At 32.2% G+C, this 22,357-nt stretch overlaps 1 protein-coding gene across 1 annotated transcript; it reads right to left on the reverse strand.

The window, feature by feature from the left end:
• Positions 1-5,972: 5,972 nt before the first annotated feature.
• Positions 5,973-17,385, reverse strand: LOC129313454 (uncharacterized). Its single transcript, XM_054956576.1, has 2 exons — positions 16,537-17,385; positions 5,973-6,559 (listed from the first exon to the last, which is right to left on the reverse strand). Exons 1-2 carry the CDS (start codon positions 17,005-17,007, stop codon positions 6,200-6,202), a joined length of 831 nt encoding a protein of 276 aa, XP_054812551.1. The 5' UTR covers positions 17,008-17,385; the 3' UTR covers positions 5,973-6,199.
• Positions 17,386-22,357: the final 4,972 nt, after the last annotated feature.

The raw sequence follows: 22,357 nt of genomic DNA on the forward strand, positions 1-22,357 counted from the left end.
CGAAGTATGTAATGCTTGTGGTCAATGGATTAAAAATGGATTCGCTTCTTATTTTTCTATGTGCGAGATAGGAATAGGTTTGGAATAAAATATTAGTTATATGTCTAAAATTAGTTACTCATATAACAAAATTATTGATTAAATTAAATAGTAAAATTCACTTTATTAATTTATGAGTGAAAGAGAAAAAATACTCATGAATTTTTCCTCCCTCTCAATACTTGGCATCCTCAAGTGTCTGTTTGTTTTAAGAAGAGGAAAGGGAGGGGAAAGAATTTAACAAAGGAAGGGGGAGGAGGGGTTTTAATGGAGGAAAAGAATAATGTCTTATTTGTTCAGTAGGGGAGAGGAGGAAAATATACACAGACACACAAAATTTTATCCTTATCTCATTAAAATGGTCTTAAAAAAATATTACTTTTAATCCCTGCACTTGGCTTGAGTTTTGGTATAAGTCTTTGTACTTTGTTTTCAGTGTTTCAAGTCCCTGCATTATCGTCCATCTTCAATAGTGGTCCTTACATTTTCAAAGAGATGTTGACATGGCACAAACTATGTTAATGATGCTAACATATCAATTAACACTTTTAATTTTGTATTCACATTTCCATCTGACGTTAACATGAAATTTTTTAATAAGCAAAAATTTTTTTAAAAAAACTTATATCAAATGAAATAAAAAGACTAACCTAAATTTTTTAAATGATAAGCAAAATGCACAAATTCAGTGGTGAAGAAACGGTGATGTGAGGGAATCAAATGTACCTCCTCACATGGAGAAAATTACATATATAACATGAGAAATTTACAATATTGTGCCCCATATTTTTAGTATTTTGAACTCTCTAAATTCAATAAAAAATATTTGGGATTTAAATTTAAATTTATGTCAACCTTCTCAACATATTTTGTCCAAATAAAAATATGTATAATTTCACTTATGTTATTATATTTTTTTTCCTAATGTAATTAATTTTAAAAAATTAGAAGATTATTTTTAATTTATTAATTTTTAAATTACATTGTCCTGCATCCTAGATTCGCCACCTCACAAATTCCATGTAGGTTTTTTTTTCAATTTTACTTATTAAAAATTCTATGTCAACATAAGTTTGACATATAACTACAAATTAATAATATTAATTGACATGTTAGCATTATTAATAATGTTTGTGATACTTCAACGTCCCTCTAAATATGTAGGGACTAACGTTACAAACAAAGAAAAGTGTAGGAACTTGAAACAAAGAAAAAATACAAAGACATATACCAAAAATCGAGCAAAGTGTAGGGATAAAAAGTAGTATTTTTTCAATTGTCTTTTTCTAATAAAATATAGTTATAAATTTTTATTATATAATTATAAGTATATAATTATCCATTGTTCATATATATATATATATATATATAATTGCTAGTAATATATTCAATAATAATTTATTCACAGTTTATGAAACAAAGGTATGGATATAATAGAATAATAGCAAAAATAAAATAAAGGAAGGGAACAAAAAAAATCTAATCTCTCCTAGTACAAGTCTTTGATTGTCAAATGATTCAATAATAGTAGCCTCATTTGTGCCAAGATAGAAAAAGCCTTGGTAGCTTCGAATAGTAGCCTGAAACACAAAAATTTGATATCTAACACTGACAATGGCTTGAATGGAGGGAGCAATAAATGGGGGTGCAAGTTGAGAGGAGGAACTTGAACAAAAGGGCATATGGCAGCACAGAGGGAGGGACATTTTTGGATTATCATATTATAGCATGGGTATATTAATCCTAATACAATAAAAGTATACCCCTTCTCTCATCATCCCCTCATTTTGTAAGGGAGGCCTTCATTTTTACAACCCAAATAAGGGGAAGAGAGCAAAATTCTAGTTGGCCTAAATACTCAAATTGTAAAAGGTGAGTGTATGAAGTTTTCGTAAATCTTATCAAAATGTTTTTCCAAAATTATTTCTCAAGATCTTGTCACAAACAAGAAAATCATTTCATGAATAAAAAAATACAAACTAACATTAAAAATTATTTTATTAAAAACAATAATAAACATTCTTTTTGAAAAAATCTCAACCAAAAACATGCATTTTTACCCTAAACTATGTGGGCTTTAATTCCTCAAAGGGTCTAAGTTCAAAAGGAGCGAGCCATTGTCATTTTTTATAAATAGACAACAAATGCGTAGCTCAAGGACTCTCAACACTTTGCCAAAATTATAAAAACTTGCCAAATGCAAACCACCAGTCTCAATTTTACATCGCCAAACTTCACCTAGTGCAAACTACTTTTTCTATGCAAACTCAACCTTCTATACTAGTTTCATGTATGTATTTCCTTCTTCGTCTTCATAGAGCACTCATTATACTCATTCTATCAGTAATATCATTGAATTTTAAGCTCAACACAGAGTACTACTTTATCATTCTCTCATGTAGATGACTCTCTAAAGAAATTATGGTAAAGGACCTTTGGAACCCCTTAATTGTCTAATCACAACCTACTCTATTGAGGACTCAATCATTTGGCATACCTGGAATACACCCTAAGGGTCATGACGCTCTCTTTCACTGAAAATCAAGCTAACAAACATAATCAAAGATAAAAAAATTTAATATTTTAGAATCTTTAACAAAATATTATCAATGGTATTGAAAATTGAACTCAAGTATAGATTTTAAAAACACAAGAGAGGTTTTTATGATTTTGGCAAAATAAAGGAGAAGTCATTGTATTTTATTCTATAATTTAGTCTCTTTGTGCTGATAGAGATGAGACCATTATAGTTAATCTTATCTTATATATTGTAATTTCTGAAAGTTCGCCTAATAAAAAGGGTGAATTGAACTTTATAAAAGTTTTGGCTAATAATAAAATTAAAGAAATGAGATTAGAATGATATCTTCAATCACAATAGAGAGTAAAGAAGAGAAGCTGACACAAATTGTTTATTATGGCTTAACTCTAGCTACTTGAGCCTACGTTAAGTCCTCAAATACCACTTGAGATTTTCTCCACTATCTCTACCAAGATTAATCTAGATTCTTGGTAGCCTCAATACATTTCCAGACTCACACTAAAGTCTGAATTACTCCTACTTATAAAGATAATGATTTATCTCTCTTAAAACTCCTCAAATTTAAGATCTTCTATTTTGTGAAAGAAAAAACATAGATAAATAGAGTGAGTTTAAAAATAAATTACTTTCTTAAATTACTTCTATCAAATACTCTTTCTAAGAGTTCACATATAACCAATGAAGTTCACTTGCAATGAATACAAGCTCATAAAAAGTTGGTAAAATAATAAATGAAATGGCTCGTGGTGTTTGTTCGTGTACATTTTTTTTTACCGTCTTTATAAATGCTTCAATTTGTAGTTGGTCTTTATAAATGATCCATTAGACTCAAGAATATAGCCGTTAGAGTTAATGTCACCTCTCTTTTGAACTTTCTCTGAAATGAAGCAATGGAACGGTTCTATACAATAGAGTTTTCTCTCTCACGGCAAGTAAGGAAAGTAACCTCTCTTTGCATTAAATGTTTTGACAAGGTAGGTGTGAGATTTTTTTGAAAGAACAAAGCTATTTGGAAATAAAGATTTTTGGAATAAGGTTAATAAGTTTTTAATCCAACCTAAAGTTGTGTTTAGAATAATTCTAGAAAGATTAAATAACTAAACCAACTTGCAGAAAATGAAAGGAATAAGAATAGAGAGTTTCAAATTTGCCCTATTACTAACATGAAAAACAAAGTAAGATACTTCAAGCTTGTTTCAAAATAAGGTGGCTAATTTCAAAATAATGAAGAACAACTCAATGAGAATGCAAAGATGGCTCTTTCGAAGTAAGGATCATATATCGAAAGATGTTTACGCACGGTTTGATCTGGAAGTCTTTATTTGAGAACAAGAGAAGCTATTCTCAAATAAGTTATTCCTGAATAAGATGTTACGAAAGAGATGTCGAGAACAGCTTGAAAGAAAGAGCCACTATTTCAAAATAAAGCATAGCTATTCTCAAATAAGCTACTTCTAAATAAGCTAACGAGAGAATATTTGAGAATAAGAAACACACACATGAATAAGCTATTCTAGAATAATTAAGCTATTTCAGAATAAAGACCACTTTACTGGAAAACCACAGAGGCTCTCATTTTGAATTTTTGATTCTAAGATCAATTAAGATCCCTTTCAAGCAAAACATAGTGTCCTTAAGAAGTTAAGATCAAGTGAAAACTTATGCCCCGTTTGGTATGTTTGAAATGATTTTAATAAAAATGAAAATGGACATAGAAATAGAGATGAATATGAGGTTTAAAAATATGGTTAGTATGTATACAGAATTGAAAAATTATTTTTATTTAATATTAATATTTCAAATATGAATAGACTAAAATGCCCCTATCCTTTAAAAAAACTTTCTCTGTCCTAGATATGAAAATCACCATCACAACCTATATATCAAAATTACCATCCAATGAAATAAAAATATAAATAGAAAATCAAAATCTTGGCCTTCATATTTGTTCTTTGCTCCTCCATCATTGGATCCTTTCAAGCAACAATGTTATGAGGGCAATAAGAGGGAGATGTAGTAGGGAAGAAAAGATGAAGGAGGTGGGTCATTATTGTCATTAGTTCTAGTTCATCTTCATCATTGTTAGATCTAGAAGAAGGGAGGTCACCGGAGTAAGGGAGTTGCAAAGGAGGAGGTGGGCCACTGTCGCTATTAAATCTAGTTCATCTTTATCTCTATTGGTGTTGTTTCTTGGAGATTGCCGTCACTATGGAGGTCTCTGTGGTTGTCGTTAAGTTGGTTCTCTTATTGTTGCCACTATTGGGGTAGTGCTCATTATTGAGTCTATTGAGGTTGAGGAAGGGTATAATGGAGAATATGAGGTGAGAAGGCTTATAGAATTTGAGCTCCCATGGGCATGAGATAGAAATCAATTCCATCAGTTTTAATGAAAATGGCTTCCATATAGAAGCTCAATTCCACTCATTTTTACCTAACCAAACTTGCAAAATTATAATTTTATTTTCATATCTATTTCCATCATCTCAATTCTATCATACCAAAGGAGACCTTAATTTTAGAGGAAACCACTTTAGGAAAGAATACGAAAGGTGTTTAAGTGTTTATTGACTATTTAAGAATAAGGCACTTATTTGAAATAAGACAAGAGAGTTAAAATATAATAGAAAGAGATCCCAATTCTCATACAAACCATTAATTTTTAATTTTTGAGCATATAAAATACAAATTTATCTTATTTTGTTATCATGAAAACCATGTTTCAATAATTTTTCACTCATTTCTTGGATTTTTTATTCCTTGCATTGAAATTTTTTCATGGTAAATTTCTTGTGTCTTCATTTATTATCTTCTCTGTAATTTTAAATTTTTCAGCTTTAGTTATCTTTTGCACATTTGTCAATGCCTCTCTAATATTATTGAAATGAACTCGTCTATGAAATTTTGGCAATTGGGTAACTGAGCTATGTAGTTACTTTTGGCAACAAACTATCTTCCTCTTTCATGGAAGCAACCTCTCCAAATATATGCTTTGGGAAGTACACACAGCTGTACATTATGATGTCAAGACGGCATATTCTTTCAATGAGAATTTTTTCACTTGGAATTTTTTCCCAAGTCTTGAAATTGGTTTATGCATCAAAATTTGTTATAAAAGTTGAGTTGTGAATCCAATGAGAATGAGCAAGCAACAGAATTAAACAGATCCATCCACTACGCATAGTTTCAATGATAAATCAATATGAAGAAAATGGTAAAAAGAAAAAAAAAAAAAACAAAACACATCCTATACATGCATTATAGCCTAAACAACATAGCCAAAAAATGATCATATTACAAAGCATAACGTATGATAAAAGCAAAATGGCCCAAATATCTAAAAAATTATCAGCTAAAAACATTCAATAACCTAAAGTAAAAAAAAATGCACGAGTGGCCAAAAGATTAATTTTTTAATGTATTTATGTTCAAACCGTTAAATTTCTAATTCCCAAGGACAGTTAACACCATTGACTTTTAACGGTTTGGACACAGATATATAAAAAAAATTATATATATTAGAACACTTTTCTTCACTTTATGTTACTAAATACTTTTGGCTGGTGACTTCTTCAATATTTTTGCCCTTGTCTTAGAATCAATTCCCTAACATGAAGTCAATCATATGCCCTCTGGGAGCTTGAAACTCTGTGACCCAAAAATTTGATGAGAGTTGTTCTGAACAAAGAGTGCTACTCCACATTTCGCGGCATTGAATCCTTCCCACAAGGCAAAGTTAAGGGTTCCTGAGACTGTCTTCTTGGGACTCATGTCTTTGACGTTGCAGAGCTTTTCCAGCCTTCGAACGACATAGTCGTTTGATAGAACACGACCGTTGTTTTCCCCTTTCTCGCAGCTGTTGAGCAGACCACTCTCATATAATGCGACCATGACGTTTACGCCATTACCGTCCACCTTCATTCTCAATGCTCCTGCGAGAGAGACTTGCAAGGAATCTGGTGACGGCTTTTGGAAAGTTGCCTGCCAAGAAAATTTAAACTATATTAGTCACATTCTTCAAATTTTATTGAGATTGCATAAAAAAAAAAAATCTGTCTAAACACATTTTTTTCAAAATGTGCGTGTGCGTGTATCAACACCGGAGGTTTAGATATTTGGGAAATTAATGAATATGTTGTACATAAGATAGAAGCTGGACAATTAAATTGAAAAAAAGTTAAACAAGTTATTTGCAATAGAAAGATATTTAATAAACTTAAAAGAAAATTTTATCAAACTACTATTTAGCCAACCATGTTATATAATAGTGAATGTTAAATTTTAACAGGATAACAAAATTATAAAATTGGAGTAATATAGATGAAAATGTTGAAATGAATATGTGGGCATACACATAAACATAAAACCTGAAATGAACAAATATGAAAAAAAGTGAACTTAGCATCTATTGAGAGAAAAATAGTAAAAAATTATTTAAAAAAATTTGAATATATACTGAAAAGATCACGAGAGGCATCAATGAGGAGAGTTGAACAAATAATTTTAAGTCTTATTAGGAGAGGTAGAGGAAGCCAAAAAAAATACTTATAAAAATTGTTAACCGAAATATATCAATTAACAACATTCCTAAAAGCTTGATAAATGATAAAGCACATTAGTGTCATACAATCCATATAGTTAGCCCCTACTTATTGGGATATGCAACTTCCTCCAAATTTATCTCAATTATCAATTTGATCCCTCAAATTTAATTCATATTAATTTAGCCCATTAAATCTACTTCGATCATCAATTTGATCCTTATTGTTTTTTTTCCCCAAAAAGTTACACTATTAAAATCTACTAACTTGAATAATAGAATATTAACAATAGCCATTAAGGGTGATCAAAAGTATGGTTTGGTTCAATTTTGATCAAAATATAAACCAAACTAATTGTTTTGCACAAAAAATAACACTTAATCAATTTATTTTAAGGTTAGTTTGGATCAGTTTTTAGGTGATTTGATTTAGTTTGATTCATATATGGATTAAGTTTTAATATTTTTTAACACTTAAAAATATTTCAAAATTAAGTCACATTCTCAACTTTATTATTTATGAACGAAAATAAAAATATTCAAATTTTGTTATTAATAAATATCAGAGTATATGCATTGTAAATAACATTAACATGGGTTAAATTTTATTACAAATTATCTTAATGTATATAATAAAAAGAAACTTGTTTTAAATCAATAAAAGAAAAACATGTTTCAGTAACAAGTCGTGAAGTATTTGACTTTTTTCAATCAACAACGGCAATATACCTCTCCTTAGTTTGGACTATCTTTTACTCTAAAAGCAATTAAAAAAATTAATAAAAGTAAGATAGAAATTTTATTAAAGTATTTTGGGCTTAGGTTGAACTTTGATTGAGATTAAAATTAAAAAATATTAAACACTAATTAATAGTCTAATATCAGTTATAAAAAATACACTTAAAAATGTAAAAGGTATAGCTCAGGTTTAGTTAAGGTTTCAAAAAAAAAAAAAACAAAACTTGAACTAAACCATCCAGTTTTTTAATTTATAAAATCAAACTAAACCTAATGATCGATTTTTTTCAATTTTGATTGGATTGATTTAGACTGATTTGGTTCGATCGGTTTTATTCGATTTTGCTCACCCTTAATAGTCATATAGATTAGTAAAAATGAGTATAATTATTTAGGTGAGAAAAATACAGACTATGAAATTTAAAAAAAAAAATAGAACAAAACATATTATAAGGGATTATATTAACAAAATTAAACTTATTTTAGGATTAATTTATTCTCATTTAGCTATATATACATGTCAAATTATCAATATACTTTATACATTATATTATTTTGAAAACTAATTTGTATTTTAAAATTTAAAGGACTCACATTATAATTTTAAAAACATAAGGGATGAAAGATAAAATTTAAACTCATGGGATTAAATCGATAATTGAGACAAACTTAAGAGATTAAAAGTTTCATTATCCCTATTTTAAACATAGAAGAAAAATAATAACCAAAAACAGGTAAAATTCGTATGATTCCAATGAAATTCAGATAGACCTGTGTAATTTATCCCGTATGTAAAGAAAAATTGTTATTTACTTTTAAAATAAAATATTAGTAAATATCATTTAATATTTAATATAAGGTATAAAATTTGTTCCCCTCTACATAAATTCTATTCAGCTACCAAGTTTATGCTATACCTGTTCATAATCCTGAGATCTCTTAGGAGGAGGAGTACGAAACTTGAATATTCTCTAAAAAGGTGTTCAGACCATGGTTACCTAGATCTATGTTTAGTAGTGGTCAGATAGAAAGAAATGACAGTCAAGGAAAAGCTGGAAATATAAAGGCAAGGAATGCTGATGCCTCACGTTTATCTGTCCTAGCTGAGTTGGGGGAAGAGCATGAAGATGATGGGAGTCACATCAAGCCTAGTGGTAAAAGCAGTCTGGAGAGTTAAAGAGGACAAACGAAAGTTAGCAAGGAAAAGGAAGTGGTTGGGTCAGAGGATACTACAAGAAGGGGAAGCTCTATCCCTTTTGTGTTTGGAAGTGAAGTGATAGTCAACACACACAAGAGAGGTGAATGCAGTGAGCAAAAGAAAAGGAAGGGAGGGAAAAAAGTGAAAATGCCTATGGGCTGAAATGTTAGTGAAAGCAAAAACTTCATTAAGTGATGGACTCAAGAATTGTAATTACAAGGCAGGCTCAAGTGCTGAACGAAAGAAGAATATGAGCAATAAAAAAAATAAAGCCCTTTTGACTTGTGGTAAGAGGAGTCCATTGTCCAGGCCTAAGATGCTATTTCCTTTACATAAAAGACTGCAAGCATTAAGAGCTCATAAAGTCATCATTGGATCCCTATCGGCCCAGTGCCCTAATGCCCTGTTTGATACAGAGAATTATTTTTAAAAGAAGTGAAAATGAAAATAAAAGAAAAACTAGAAAAGGATATGAAAGTGGAACTGGAAGTGAAAGTGAAGTTTACAAGGGTATTTGGTATGGAGATAGAAGTGGGATAAAAATTTTATTTAATAAATATATTTATATTTAAAAGACCAAAATACTCATGATTTTTTTAAAAATCCACCATTATCTTCTCACAAGTCGCACTCGTCAGCTTCTTGGCTTAAACCACACAGTTGCAGAGAAATCTTGCACATCCAAGAGCACAACTCATTCCAACTCCTTGCGTGCTCATGGGTCATAGCATCACCATTAATTGTGAATTAATATAACATTTAAGTGACCCAATCTTAAAACAAACGAATTATGAATGCAAAAACCCAAGACACCGATGGAGATCTGAGAAACATAATGGATGGGTTTTGAAGAAGGGGTGGCGATGGTGGAGATCTGACGGAGACATTGTCGCTAATTTGCTATGGAATCCTGAAGCTCAAGCCTTCAAATCAGAAACCCATAGTCATCGCAGCATTGCACCCCAAAAAATTAGGAAGCAGTAGATCTGGTTTCGCACCATTCTCAGGTCGTCGTCATCGTTGTCCTCTTCATCATCCTTGGCATCAGTGGAAGTTGAAAGAGGAAAGTGAAGGAGACGAAAGAGAGAGAAGAAGGGAAAGAAGATGAAGCAGGGGAGGTTGGCCATTGACTCGTTGGCAGAAGTGGGAGGAGGTCAGAGGTGACGTCAGTCAGGAAGAAGGAAAAGGAAGATCGATGGATGAATCTTGATGAGTGGAACGAATGAAGGGACAAAAATGTCATCTTCAGGGCAGTTCCATGAGAGTTGGCCTAGTTCCATGCACCCCTTGATGGAATCCAGTTCCATCGTTTTTGGTGGAAGTCACTTCCACAGGGAAGCTTGTTCTATGCTACCAAACATGCACAAATTTCCATTCCACTTCCACTTCCACTTCCACTTCTCCTTCTCTCCCTCCAATTCTATTGTACCAAACAGGCCATAAGATTATTGAAGAAGAAAGTGCTTGTGTGTACAAGAGGGGAGAGTTAACCCAGAAGACGGTAACACTATCCAGGGAAATACAACGATGAGTCTTGATGCCATTAAAAATAAGACGCTGGTTGAACCTTTACCACCTCATGCAAGACCACCAGAGACGAATACGCAAGTGCAGGAATCTGGTACAGTGCAGGTTAAGCGGAATCTCAACGCATAACTGCCATTGGCTCTTGAGGATATGGCTACAGCAGACTATTATGCGGATTGTGATGAGGACGGTAAGAAGGCAGGGCTACATTGATCAGGTTTTTCTCTCTCTCTCTCTCTCTCTCTCTCTTTTTCTGTTTTATGGATATAATATCTTGGTATTGTAGGGAGCCAACTGCAAAACGTTCCCCATAAGAGTTAGGGATATATTGAGACAAAACCCTGTAAAAATCTTAATTTTGTTCGAAACTAGAACTAGCGGATCAAAAACTGATAAAATTTATAGGAAATTGGGATTCACAAATTGGATTAGATTGGAATTGACAGGGTACACTGGTGGTATTTGGATTCTTTGGAGGGAGGATGCTGCTAAAGTTACTTATATTTCTTCCTCAACCCAGTTTGTTCACTATGATATGGAATAACTTGATGAGGGCTCGAAGATTTTGCTTACAGATGTTTACAGGGAGCCAAATCAAGTTCATAGGAGAGTTTTTTGGGATGATTTAATTAATTTTAGCCATTCTATCAATGAAATTGGATTGATTGTCTTGGGTGATTTTAATGCTTATCTTGAGCCGAGTGGCAAGTCAGGGTGCAGTGGCAAATTCTTCTACAATGAGAAGCTTTAGGAATTGTTTGAAAAGACTGAACTTATCCCCTTTGAATTCGTAGGAGATCGGTTTATATGGGAAAAAACCAGTATTAAAGAGAGAATTGATTGGGCACTTTGTACTCTCTTGTGGATCAGTTCTTTTCCTGAAGCTAAAGTGTATCATCTCAGTCGATTTGGTTTAGACCATAGACAAATTCTTGTCAAATTTTAGAGCCATAAGGAGTCCAAAGGAAAAAAATAATATGTTCAAGTGTCAGGCTGCGTGGTTACTTAAAACTGAATTCGCGGATTTGGCTCGAAGAGCTTGGGAAGCAGGGAATTGGAATGACTGTATTGAGGAGTTTACCCAGAAAGTAATTAGCTGGAATAAAAATAGAGTGGGTAATATAATTTACAAGAAGCAAAAATTCTTAAAAGATTGGAGGGACTCGATAAGGCTAGATCAAAGCAGGACAATCAATACCTCCAATAAGTTGAAAGAGAGCTTTGGGCGAACTATAATAAGTATTTTGCTCAAGAAGAATTAATATGGTTTCAGAAGTCAAGACGCAATTGGTTAAAATGGGGAGACAGAAATAGAAGTTTTTCCATCGATCCACGGTCATGAGAAGAATGAGAAATCGTGTGGATGCTCTAAAAGATCAAAGCAATCAGTGGGTGTTTGATATAGAGGCTTTTAAGTAGATAGCTTTTAATTACTATAATGATCTGTTTAGAAGGGAATTTGAAGATCATAGGTAGCTTGTAACCAAAAGAGGATTCCCAACTTTGACTGAAAATGAGTTGAAAGACTTGCATGAGGAAGTTAGTGATGCAAAGATAAAAGGGGCTATGTTTCAAATAAGGGCATTCAAATCACTAGGTTCGGACGGAATTCAAGCATTCTTCTTCCAAGAACACTGGCCAATTGTGGGTCAACCCATTTATCAATTAGTCAAAGAGATATTTGAGTTGAATGAGGTGAGAAATATCAATAGCACTCTCTTGGCACTTATACCGAAAGTGGATAACCCAGAAACAATCAAAGAGTTCAGACCTATATCACTTTGAAATGTAAGCTACAAGATTGTGTCTAAGGTGATCACAAATAGACTCAAACCAATTATGGACAAGGTGATTGGTCCATATTAAAGTAGCTTTATACCTGAAAGGCAAAGTAGTGATAATATTATTGTGGCATAAGAAGTAATCCATTTAATGAAGGGATTGAGAAGAAAAGGGGGGTATATGGCTATCAAAGTTGATCTTGAGAACACCTATGATAGAGTGGATTAGCGGTTTCTTCAACAAACTCTTTATGAGTTGGGTATAAAAGATGATGTCGCTAAAGTGATCCTAGCCTGCATTAATTCTGCAAATTTTAGAGTGGTTTAGAATGGGGTTCCTTTGGACGCTTTTTATCCTACTAGAGGTCTTTGACAAGGGAACCCAATATTCCCACATCTCTTCACTCTCTGTACGGAACAACTTAACCGCATCCTCATGGATGAAATTGATAAGAAGAGATGGAAACTGATTCGTTTGTCTAAAAAAGGTCTTAATATTACACATCTTTTCTTTGTGGATGATCTTGTGTTATTTGCTGGGGCTTCTACTGAGCAGGTGGAAATCATTGAAGAATGTATGCAGAAATTCTATTTTTACTCAGGACAAAAGGTGAACAAGGAAAAAACAATAATGTGCTATTCAAGAAATGTTAACTTTAATAGAGCTATTGATCTCAGTAGGAGATTAAATGTTAAGATTATGGGGGATCTTGGGAAATACCTTGGGATATCGCTTATTCATCAAAGGGCTTCTTACAACTTATTTGCTCCCATTCTAAACGAGGTCAAAGGAAGATTGGTAGGTTAGAGAAAGAATTTCCTTATAACAGCTAGACGGTCCATTTTGATTGAATTTGTTGTTTCAGCAATGCCATTATATGCAAATGATGCTACTCTCCTAAAGAAACTACTGTCTGAGGTTGAAAAAGATTGTCAAAATTTCCTTTGGGGTGACTCCAATGATAGTAAAAGGTACTTCTCCTAACTTGAAAGGAAATTATCATTGACATGAAAAAAGGTGGATTGGGAATTAGGAATCTAAACTAACAAAATAGAGCTTTTATCTTCAAACTTTATCGGAAAATACTTCAAAATGATAAAGCTTTATGGATTCAAGTTTTGAAGGCTAAATACAAATGCGAAAGTGGTGTCTTCCCAGAGGTGGGAATGAAAAAACATGCCTATTTAACATGGAGAAGCATCATTAGATGTTGGGATAGCTTCCTTGCTGGGGTTGGTGAAAGGGTTGGCAATGGGTGCAACGCTTTGTTCTGGATTGATTCCTAAGCTTATTTTAGCAAACCACTCACTCATATGGCTATGGAACATGGTTATGATGCTAAGAACCTTATGATTGATTTTTTTTTTTTCTTTACAACGGATGGATTGTGGGACCTTCAAAAGATGGGAGTCTGGCTGCCTAGTACCATTATTAGCCATATTGCTCATACTGCTATACCAAGAGTTGAGAGGGGTGAAGATTCCTTTATTTGGAAACCATCTTCGGATGGTAATTTTATTATTTCTTCAGCATACAAATTTCTTATTACAAGTATATCATCAATAGCTGAGGAATTATGGAGCAAAATTTGGAGCTGGTCAGGACCTGAGAAAATGAAAATTCACCTTTCACTGGCAGCTAAGGGTAAAGTACACATGGCAGAACTGAGAGCATGCAGAGGGTTACAGGAATCTGATCTCTATCCGTTAGCTTCAAGACTGTCCACATGCAGATGTTTAATGGAAGGACCTAGTAAGAGAAAGTGAATGGGACAAATTTAAGAGGTTAAGTGCCACTGATTGGGTATCTTGGAATCTGAAACATGAGATAGGGAGTAGAGAAACAAAAGGTGTGCTATGGGATGCTATTGAAGAAGGGATTTATGATCCAACAACTGTTTTTCGTGCTAGGAATGATTTTCGAACGCTTAACATATCACATAGCTTGTGGCATCAATCCAGAAGATCTCCAGCAAGATGGGTGAAACCTGAGGCGCCACTAGTAAGATTAGACATGGATGGGTCATTCAAGGAGGGTGTGACACGATGTAGCAAAGTCATCAGGGATTGCTCAGCGAATTGGGTGGTGGGGTTCAACTCAGTTCTTGGTAGCTTCCCTCCTGCAATCACTAAAGTCTTGGGTATCATACTAGGTTTGGAAATTCGTGCAAGTTATGGTTTTCAGCAGGTGAAAGTCTATACTAACTATGCCGAGGCAATTAATATCATCACTCACCTAGATTCGTCTAAGCACCCTTATAGAGACATTATTGATTATGCTAGATTTTTACTGTTTAGGAGTAGTCATATTTCTTTAGATTTCGTTTTTAGAAAAGTCAATGTTTATGCTCATAATTTAGCTAGTCTTGCTACTAGTCTAATAGGTTCTTTTTGCTATTATGATCAACCCCCACTTTACTGTAGGGAGGTGATAGATGATGATAAGAAATGAGCTAGTGTAGGAACTACTATGTAATCTCTTTTGGGCAATGTTATCCATTTTTATTCAAAAAAAAAAAATTCTAAACACTATTTGAGATATTAATACAAAAATTACGACCCAAAACCACTTAGTTAAATAGGAAAATCTTTGACAAAGTGTCATGAACCACCGGAGATAGCTAGACTTGTATTTTGTCTTTAATTCTTTATCCACCCTTCAATCTAAATATATACATATATACACTTCCTCTGGTCCTATTTATAGGGTAGAGAAAAGTTTTTTTTTTGTCCTATTTATAAGTTACCTCATTAAATTTTCATTATAAATTTTTTCATTTGACCTCCATTGAATGCTAGAGAGAGAAAATGTGTTGTTAAATATGTATATTTAATAGGGGTAAAGTTGAATAATTATTAAATTTCTAGATAAAGTTAATGAGTTTTAAGTTTTTTTTTTTTTACTATGGTGAAACATGTTGGAAGTGCCTTATAAATAAAACCAGATAAGTATATCAAAGGTCATATTCAAACAAGGAAATCTATGGTTGATGAGATTTCAATTTTGTTATTAAATTAGTAAAGTGATTTTATGCGGTATATGAAATAAAGTATATTATAGTAATCACATGGGTTTAAAACTTAAATAGATATCTTTGGCCTAACGTTGATTTCAAAATGAGAAGTAGAATGGAATTTCTTGAAATTTCATAAAGAATTTTGATGTTAGGTAAGAAATTGGCCTCCTACTTGGTGTTAGGCGGGACATTGGCATTGAGATTGAAAATCACATGCATGAAATATGTCAAGGTCTCTTTCAGATCTACCAGATGACAGAAACATGTGGTTGACAGATAACCTAAAAATATTCTGTTTTTTCCCCCCCATTTTTTTAACCTCCAATTATATGTTCATTATAATTAACTTGTTTAATAGTAGGTCTTTGGAAATGTGCGAACTTCACAAAAACAAGGCCAAGCACTAGATAGATAATGTCTGAAAATAAAGCTTCTTAACATTTTTTGGACTTCTTAGCTTTTTCATGGCCAAAACATTTTTGTATCTTGCAGGTTATTGCATCACAAGGGATGGCTTATTCTTGGCTTTGTTTTTCTTAAAGTTTGGAATCTCCAAATCAAATAAAGTAACCAAATCACTGAAATGTCCCCCAAAGAATAAATGCCTAATAGTCTTAACTCTTTAACCAATTATGGTAAACAGAATTTCACCCCTCATAAATCACAATTATCAAACAAAATTTAATCAAACTTGGATTCAGCCTTTTAATATCGAGGATGTGTGTGTGCGTGTGTGCGCATGATAACTTAGAAGTGAAAATTTTGAAGTTCAAATCGTTTGGAAACTTTTTTTTTAAAAAAAAAAAAAGGTTATGATTAAAATAATTCATAAAGATCCATTGTCATTTCTACACCACCCAATATCGTTAACAAAAAATCTTTACTTGAAGACAAAAACACCTTCAACCTGGTGCAATTTGACATGACAAACATAAAATTTTTGCATACACACGTATGAATTTTCTTTACATCATTGTTATTAAGTTATTTTAATTAAAAATATCTATAAAAAAATTTAAAGATCTATTCAGTGTTGGTAAATTATCATATACATAGTTTTCGTTAAGAATTCATGCATCCAGTGTGTTATACTATAATTATAATAATAAAATTATAACAAATATCCAAACAATTAGTATTTTAGAGCATATACGAACCTGGAAGGAAGGCACAGGGTATCTCGGTGCCTCAGATATGGCGGTGATGAGGGCATTCTCGTCATTTCCGACACAATGGGCCTTGCCTTGGACCACAATCTGGGGCGTGAACAAAGTGTCAAGCCCAAGACTCTCAACGTAGGCCTTCTGTCTTACGGTCCATTGACTCGAACCATATGGATCCTTCCAGCCCATGTAATCCCAGTAGTCCACGTGGAAGGCCAGCACCACCACCGGCATCTCCAGCCGGAAATCTCCCCGACCCAGCCTCGACACCAACAGCTCCGCTGCCGGTGACGTCGTGCATCCCTGCGACGAGAACAGCTCCACCAACACCGGTCCCCCGCGCTTCATCTCCTCCGCCGTCAAATCCGCCGTCGCGCTGCTCTCGCGGACGGACTCGCCTAGACTACCATGCGCGACGCCGCCGCCGCGGCGTTTGCGGAAGCAGGACAATAGACGGGGCGCCATCGATGTCGAACGGGTCGGTGGCGATGGCGGGGCAGCGGAGGAATCAGACGGTCGAAGAATATGAAGAGATCAGAGAGAATGAGAATAAAAGAAAAGGAGAGAGAAACAGGGAGAAAGAGAATTTGTTGAAATGTATGTATTGAGGAAGGGAAGAGATACGGAAGGCTGAGAAAGAAAGATGGCAAAGAATATGGGAAGAGTTTCGATCCCTGATAGCGCTAGATGTTTCTGATAGTGCTAGATATATTTTTCTCATTTTGTATTTTTTTTAATTTCTATTTATTACTTATTTATGGCGGGAGACAGGGGAGATTGTTGTTGGGTCTTGGGTTGCTTTACTGACACGGTTGTACTTGTGTCGGTGTCGAATTGGTAATTGGGACGTGCGTGAATAATATTTTGGTAAGTAAATAAATAAATTTTTAGCAAAAAAAAGAAAGAAAGGGTTAATGATGAGGGTCGGGTACTTTGAGACGGCTTGAAGTCGGTGAGATGCAAATGTGGGAGAATTTAAAAAAAGGCTCCCTCATTAAAGACATTAAAAAAAACTTTAAAATTTTTCAAATTTTATTGCAGTTGGATTGAAATTAAATTTTTAAAGAAAATAATAAAATTATCTTCATTTGAACATATAGCAAATGTGATAATTTATTTATTCTTATATTATATATTATTCATTTATTATAAAATATTGTTAATTACTTTATTTCACTTATTTATATTTATATTTTTACTTAATTTTATTTTAAAAATTATAAACAAGTAAAGTAAAAGAATAAAAATTTTATAAATAAATAAATAATGTTTAATATGGGAGTGAAGAAATGGTCTTATATATTGTATGTTGTGTATTTAAATGAAGGATAATTTTATCATTTTTATCAAGAATTTAATTTCAAATCAATATGTAATAACTGTAATAAAATTTTAAAAATTATAAAATTTTATTATATTTTTGGACAAGGAGTTTTTTTTATTATATTCTCCCATATTTTTATTGCAGCAAATCAGCAACAGATCCACGAAGCTACGATAATATTTTGACGCCAAGACAATATCAAAAGTGGATGAAAGTTATCAATGAAGTTGAATTTTGAGAAAAAATTAATTCCCTGTGATAAATTAATATTTAAATTTTTATTTAAAAATTTTTTTACATTTAACACTTTATTATATTTTAAATAAATTTATCTTTAATATAAAAAATATTGTGTATAATAAAAAATTGACGGGAGTTGTTATTCAAGGGAAAATGAAAAGGAGTGGTGGTGGGAAGGGGCTTTCTGCCAGCAACTAACTCACCGAGAGCGAGCGAGCGAGAGCGAGAGAGAGAGAGAGAGAGAGAGAGAGAGAGGTTGACATTTTTGCTGACTCACGCATCATCTACCAATCACGTGTCCACATTATTCATGCTCGCCAAAGTGTTTTTATTTTTCCACAGATCACAGCCACGTCAACGGCAAGTTTGCCACGCCTATGCAATAATAACAATAATACTTTTTTTTTGCCAGAATAATAATACACAACTACTCTGGAATTCCGAATTCACTGTAGGTTCATCAATTCTAGTTGGTTGGGACCATATAAATGATTTAATTATGTAGCCTGATCAATTAAAATCAAAGTATCAAACAGTGCGTCTACAATAATGTTACACATTAATTCATCAAAAAATATATTTTTAATTGTGTAATTTGTGACTCCATAAAATCTTCAACACGCATCACCTTGCCTAAAATCCACAACCTAAGATCTGAATCTCTTTGCTCTTATAGTTTTCTTTCATTTTCTCAAAAAACTTCTTGGTTTTAATTAATTAGTTCATCGTGCTTGAGAAAGCGATATTTTCCAATACAAAAACTATTTCAAAAATACAAATGTCACAGGATATCAAATTCCATTTATAGAATCATACACAGAATATGCGAATGACTAACTAAACAAAATAAAAGAACGTTAAAGTCCATTTGCGGATTATTGTGATATATGACATCCTCCAGAGCAACCCTGAGCTGAAAAGATTAGTTCATCATACCAATTTTGATTTGAGCATTCATCAACTTCATCTATTGCATCATCAAATTTATGCTTTGGATATCTGAAGGGGAGAAATCTGCAAGAAATGCCTCACAAGAAACAACCTTATGTGTTGTCTAATTGATCAATCCTCAATTGTAGTTAATACTGAATTGGCCTTAGCATTCAATCAATTTTTCCAGGACATGAGAACACAAATTCTTTATGCAACCCTTATACTTGAACTATTATAAAGATATACTCACTCCGTTAAAAAATATAAGACATTTTTAATTAAATCTCACCTTTTAATAAAGTAGTTATCTACTTTCAAACTAACCCTATATTTTCATACTTATAACTGTTAAACACCTTATAATAAATATAAATTCATTATCAATATGGGTACTTTTAATAAAAAGACAATGATTATACCTCGAAAGACTGAAAATGTCTTATATTTTTAAACATTTAACTCTTCAAAAAATATCTTATATTTTTTAACGGATGGAGTATATAAGGAAAAATTTGAGTGAGGACCCCTAAACCAAATATAATAATAAAGAGGGCCTCTGAATTTTTAAAATTTTATTATAAAGATGGGGTATTGAAATAAAATTAAAATTTAATAATAAATGATAAGATTGTCCCTATTTAATCACTCTTTCTCTTTCTTTCCCTTACTTTCATGCTCCCCACTCACTCTCACTTGGTTTCTCTCTAGCTGCTTTTAGCCGAAACAAATTAACCCATTATTTGCCTTTCTCATGATTACTTAGCTTGAATGAAACCAACAAAGCACTCATTCTCACCTTCTGTGCTTCTACACAGAGGTTTAGATGCTTGGTTCTGAAGTTTGGCCTCGGTATCTATAGCCTTGTTCTTCTCCTTCATCAACCTCTTCCATCAGTATAAACAATTTCTGGGAAATTTTGTAAGCCTTTTCCTTTATGAAGTTTCAGTTGACTTATATTCAAATCAGCCGTCTTGAGTTTTATGTTATGAGTTGTTCTCTATTCCTATGTCTATGACGATTGGAGACTACTTGCAACAGATCCAAATCTTCAAGAAATTTGGATATTTTGCATCCTAGAATTTGTAATTATGATGAATAATCCTCACTTGTAATTAATTATCTATAAAAGTTGATCCTTTAATTATTTATTTTGGACTAATGTTGTTTATCATTTTTGTGAGGATATCATCTTTAGAACTTAAATTGCGTTTCAATGCAAAGGGACAATAAACAACTACAGTAGGAAAATGAACAACTTTGATATGGGAAATTCACAACTTTATTTACCATGATAATAATACTAAGAATAAAATTAATTAAAACTATGCTCACAAACAACTCCGGTAGGCAAATTAATCATTTCAATATGGAAAATGAAAGCCTTCATTACAAGGAATTTGTAACCTTTTTTACCATGATAACAACATTAAGAATAAAATCAATTGAAATCATGCACACAAACAAGTCTGGTAGGCAAAATAACCATTTCAATATAGGAAATGAATAACTTCAGTATGAAGAATTTGCAGCTTCATCTACCATAATAACAACACTAATAATAAAATCAATTGAAGCTATTCACGCAAACAACTTTGATAGGTAAAATAACCACTTCAATATGGGAAATGAATAACTTTAGTATGAAAAATTTGCAACTTCATTTGCCATGTTAATAACATTAAGAGTGAAATTAATTGAAACTATGCACACAAATAACTTTAATAGTCAAATTAACCACTTCAATATGAGAAATGAGCAACTTCAATATGAGAAATTTTCAACTTCATTTAATATGATAACAACACTAAAAATAAAATCAATTAAAATTAGGTGCATAAACAACTTTGATAGGCAAATTAACCACCTCAATATGGGAAATGAATAACTTAAGTATGAAGAACTTGCAACTTCATTTATCATGATAATAACATTAAAAATAAAATTAATTAAAGCTATGTATATAACTATTTTGGTAGGTAGATGTTGCTCACCACAAGTGCACGGGTCATAGCAAGTAATATAATGAAAGTAAAATATTATTTCTTTAGAGATTTGTTTAAAAATAGTAATCAAACAAAAGACTAAGCAAATTGAATTAAGTTGAGCAAAACACAATTATAGGAAAAATTTAATTTTTTTAAACACTAGAAAATGAGGAAAAGAGAATGATTCATAAACTTCAAGCACAAATTAGAATCTAAGATTATTTATTCCCCTTGTATTTCATAACACTAAAATTACCTTCTCTTATAAATACTTTTAATGAAGATAATTAAGTGCTAACTTAGGGTTTAAAAATACTTGGACAAGTTCTTTCAAATCATGAACAAGTATTTAGTTAAATTAATTACCCAATCTCTTATTATAATTAATAAAACTCAATTTTAAACACCAACCCTAACATGGCTATACAAGGCTAACAAGTATATCTCTATTTTACTAGCAAAACTATCCATTTAACATGCAAATATCAAATTTTTACATTTTTTATCTAAGTTCTACACTCAATCTAGCTCTCTCAAGTATCAATCAAGTAAATCCAACATCTAAATAGTGGCCAATCATTTAGAAGTATTAAGGAAAGAGTAAAATAAACACATATATATCATTAATCACAAAAAAAGAGAGGAGAAACTTAGTATTAATCCATATAAGAGTTTTAAATAATTCTAGAATAAAAAGTCTAGCTACTCATAAGCTTTCACAAATACACAAATTAGTTGGATCTATTTCATATTACAAAAGAAGAAAGGGAAGAGGAATAAAAAAAATAAAGAAAATGAGCTCTAAATGTCTTGAAAACTTCAATCTCTTAATCCCAATTCTTTCAATGCCAAAACCCTAGCACAGTCAAACCCCAAATGTGTCTAAAAGTGTGTAAAATGCGTTATGAGTTGAGCTCTCAGCATATATATGTCCTACCTAACTAATTTTAGATAAATAAAACGTAGCGTTTTTTTTATAGCGGCAAAAGTTGCGAACATAAGTCGCAACTTTCTGACGACTTTGGCACTTTTACACTATTTTTACAGCTAACAAAAATTATTCACTTTGTACTTAATTTCTTTATCTAAAAGCTTTCCAAAAACATCAACAAAGCTCCATAAATGTTTCTAATCAATATTTAAACTAAAATAAGATAAAATTAGCCTAAAAGTATTAAATTAAAGCCAATAATGCAAACTCAAAGTAAAATGCACATTTTTTTAATTTGGACGATAAAAATATATACAATTGACCTAAAATGGATTAGAATCTAAAAAAAATGTAATGAAATGACATGAAATTCTAGAAGTTAATAGTAAAATAACCACTTCA

This window comes from Prosopis cineraria, unplaced genomic scaffold (genome assembly GCF_029017545.1).
Source record: "Prosopis cineraria cultivar Desert tree isolate PC_DT_omini unplaced genomic scaffold, ASM2901754v1 PC6, whole genome shotgun sequence".
NCBI classification, from domain to species: domain Eukaryota; kingdom Viridiplantae; phylum Streptophyta; class Magnoliopsida; order Fabales; family Fabaceae; genus Prosopis; species Prosopis cineraria.

What these genes read in the sequence shown, in the direction of transcription:
- LOC129313454 (XM_054956576.1), bottom strand. Translation starts at nt 17,007, where the DNA reads ATGGCGCCCCGTCTATTGTCCTGCTTCCGCAAACGCCGCGGCGGCGGC. An exon ending in ACCCTGTGCCTTCCTTCCAG is followed by an intron (nt 6,560 to 16,536) that starts GTTCGTATATGC and finishes TTTTCTTGGCAG; the next exon opens with GCAACTTTCCAAAAGCCGTC.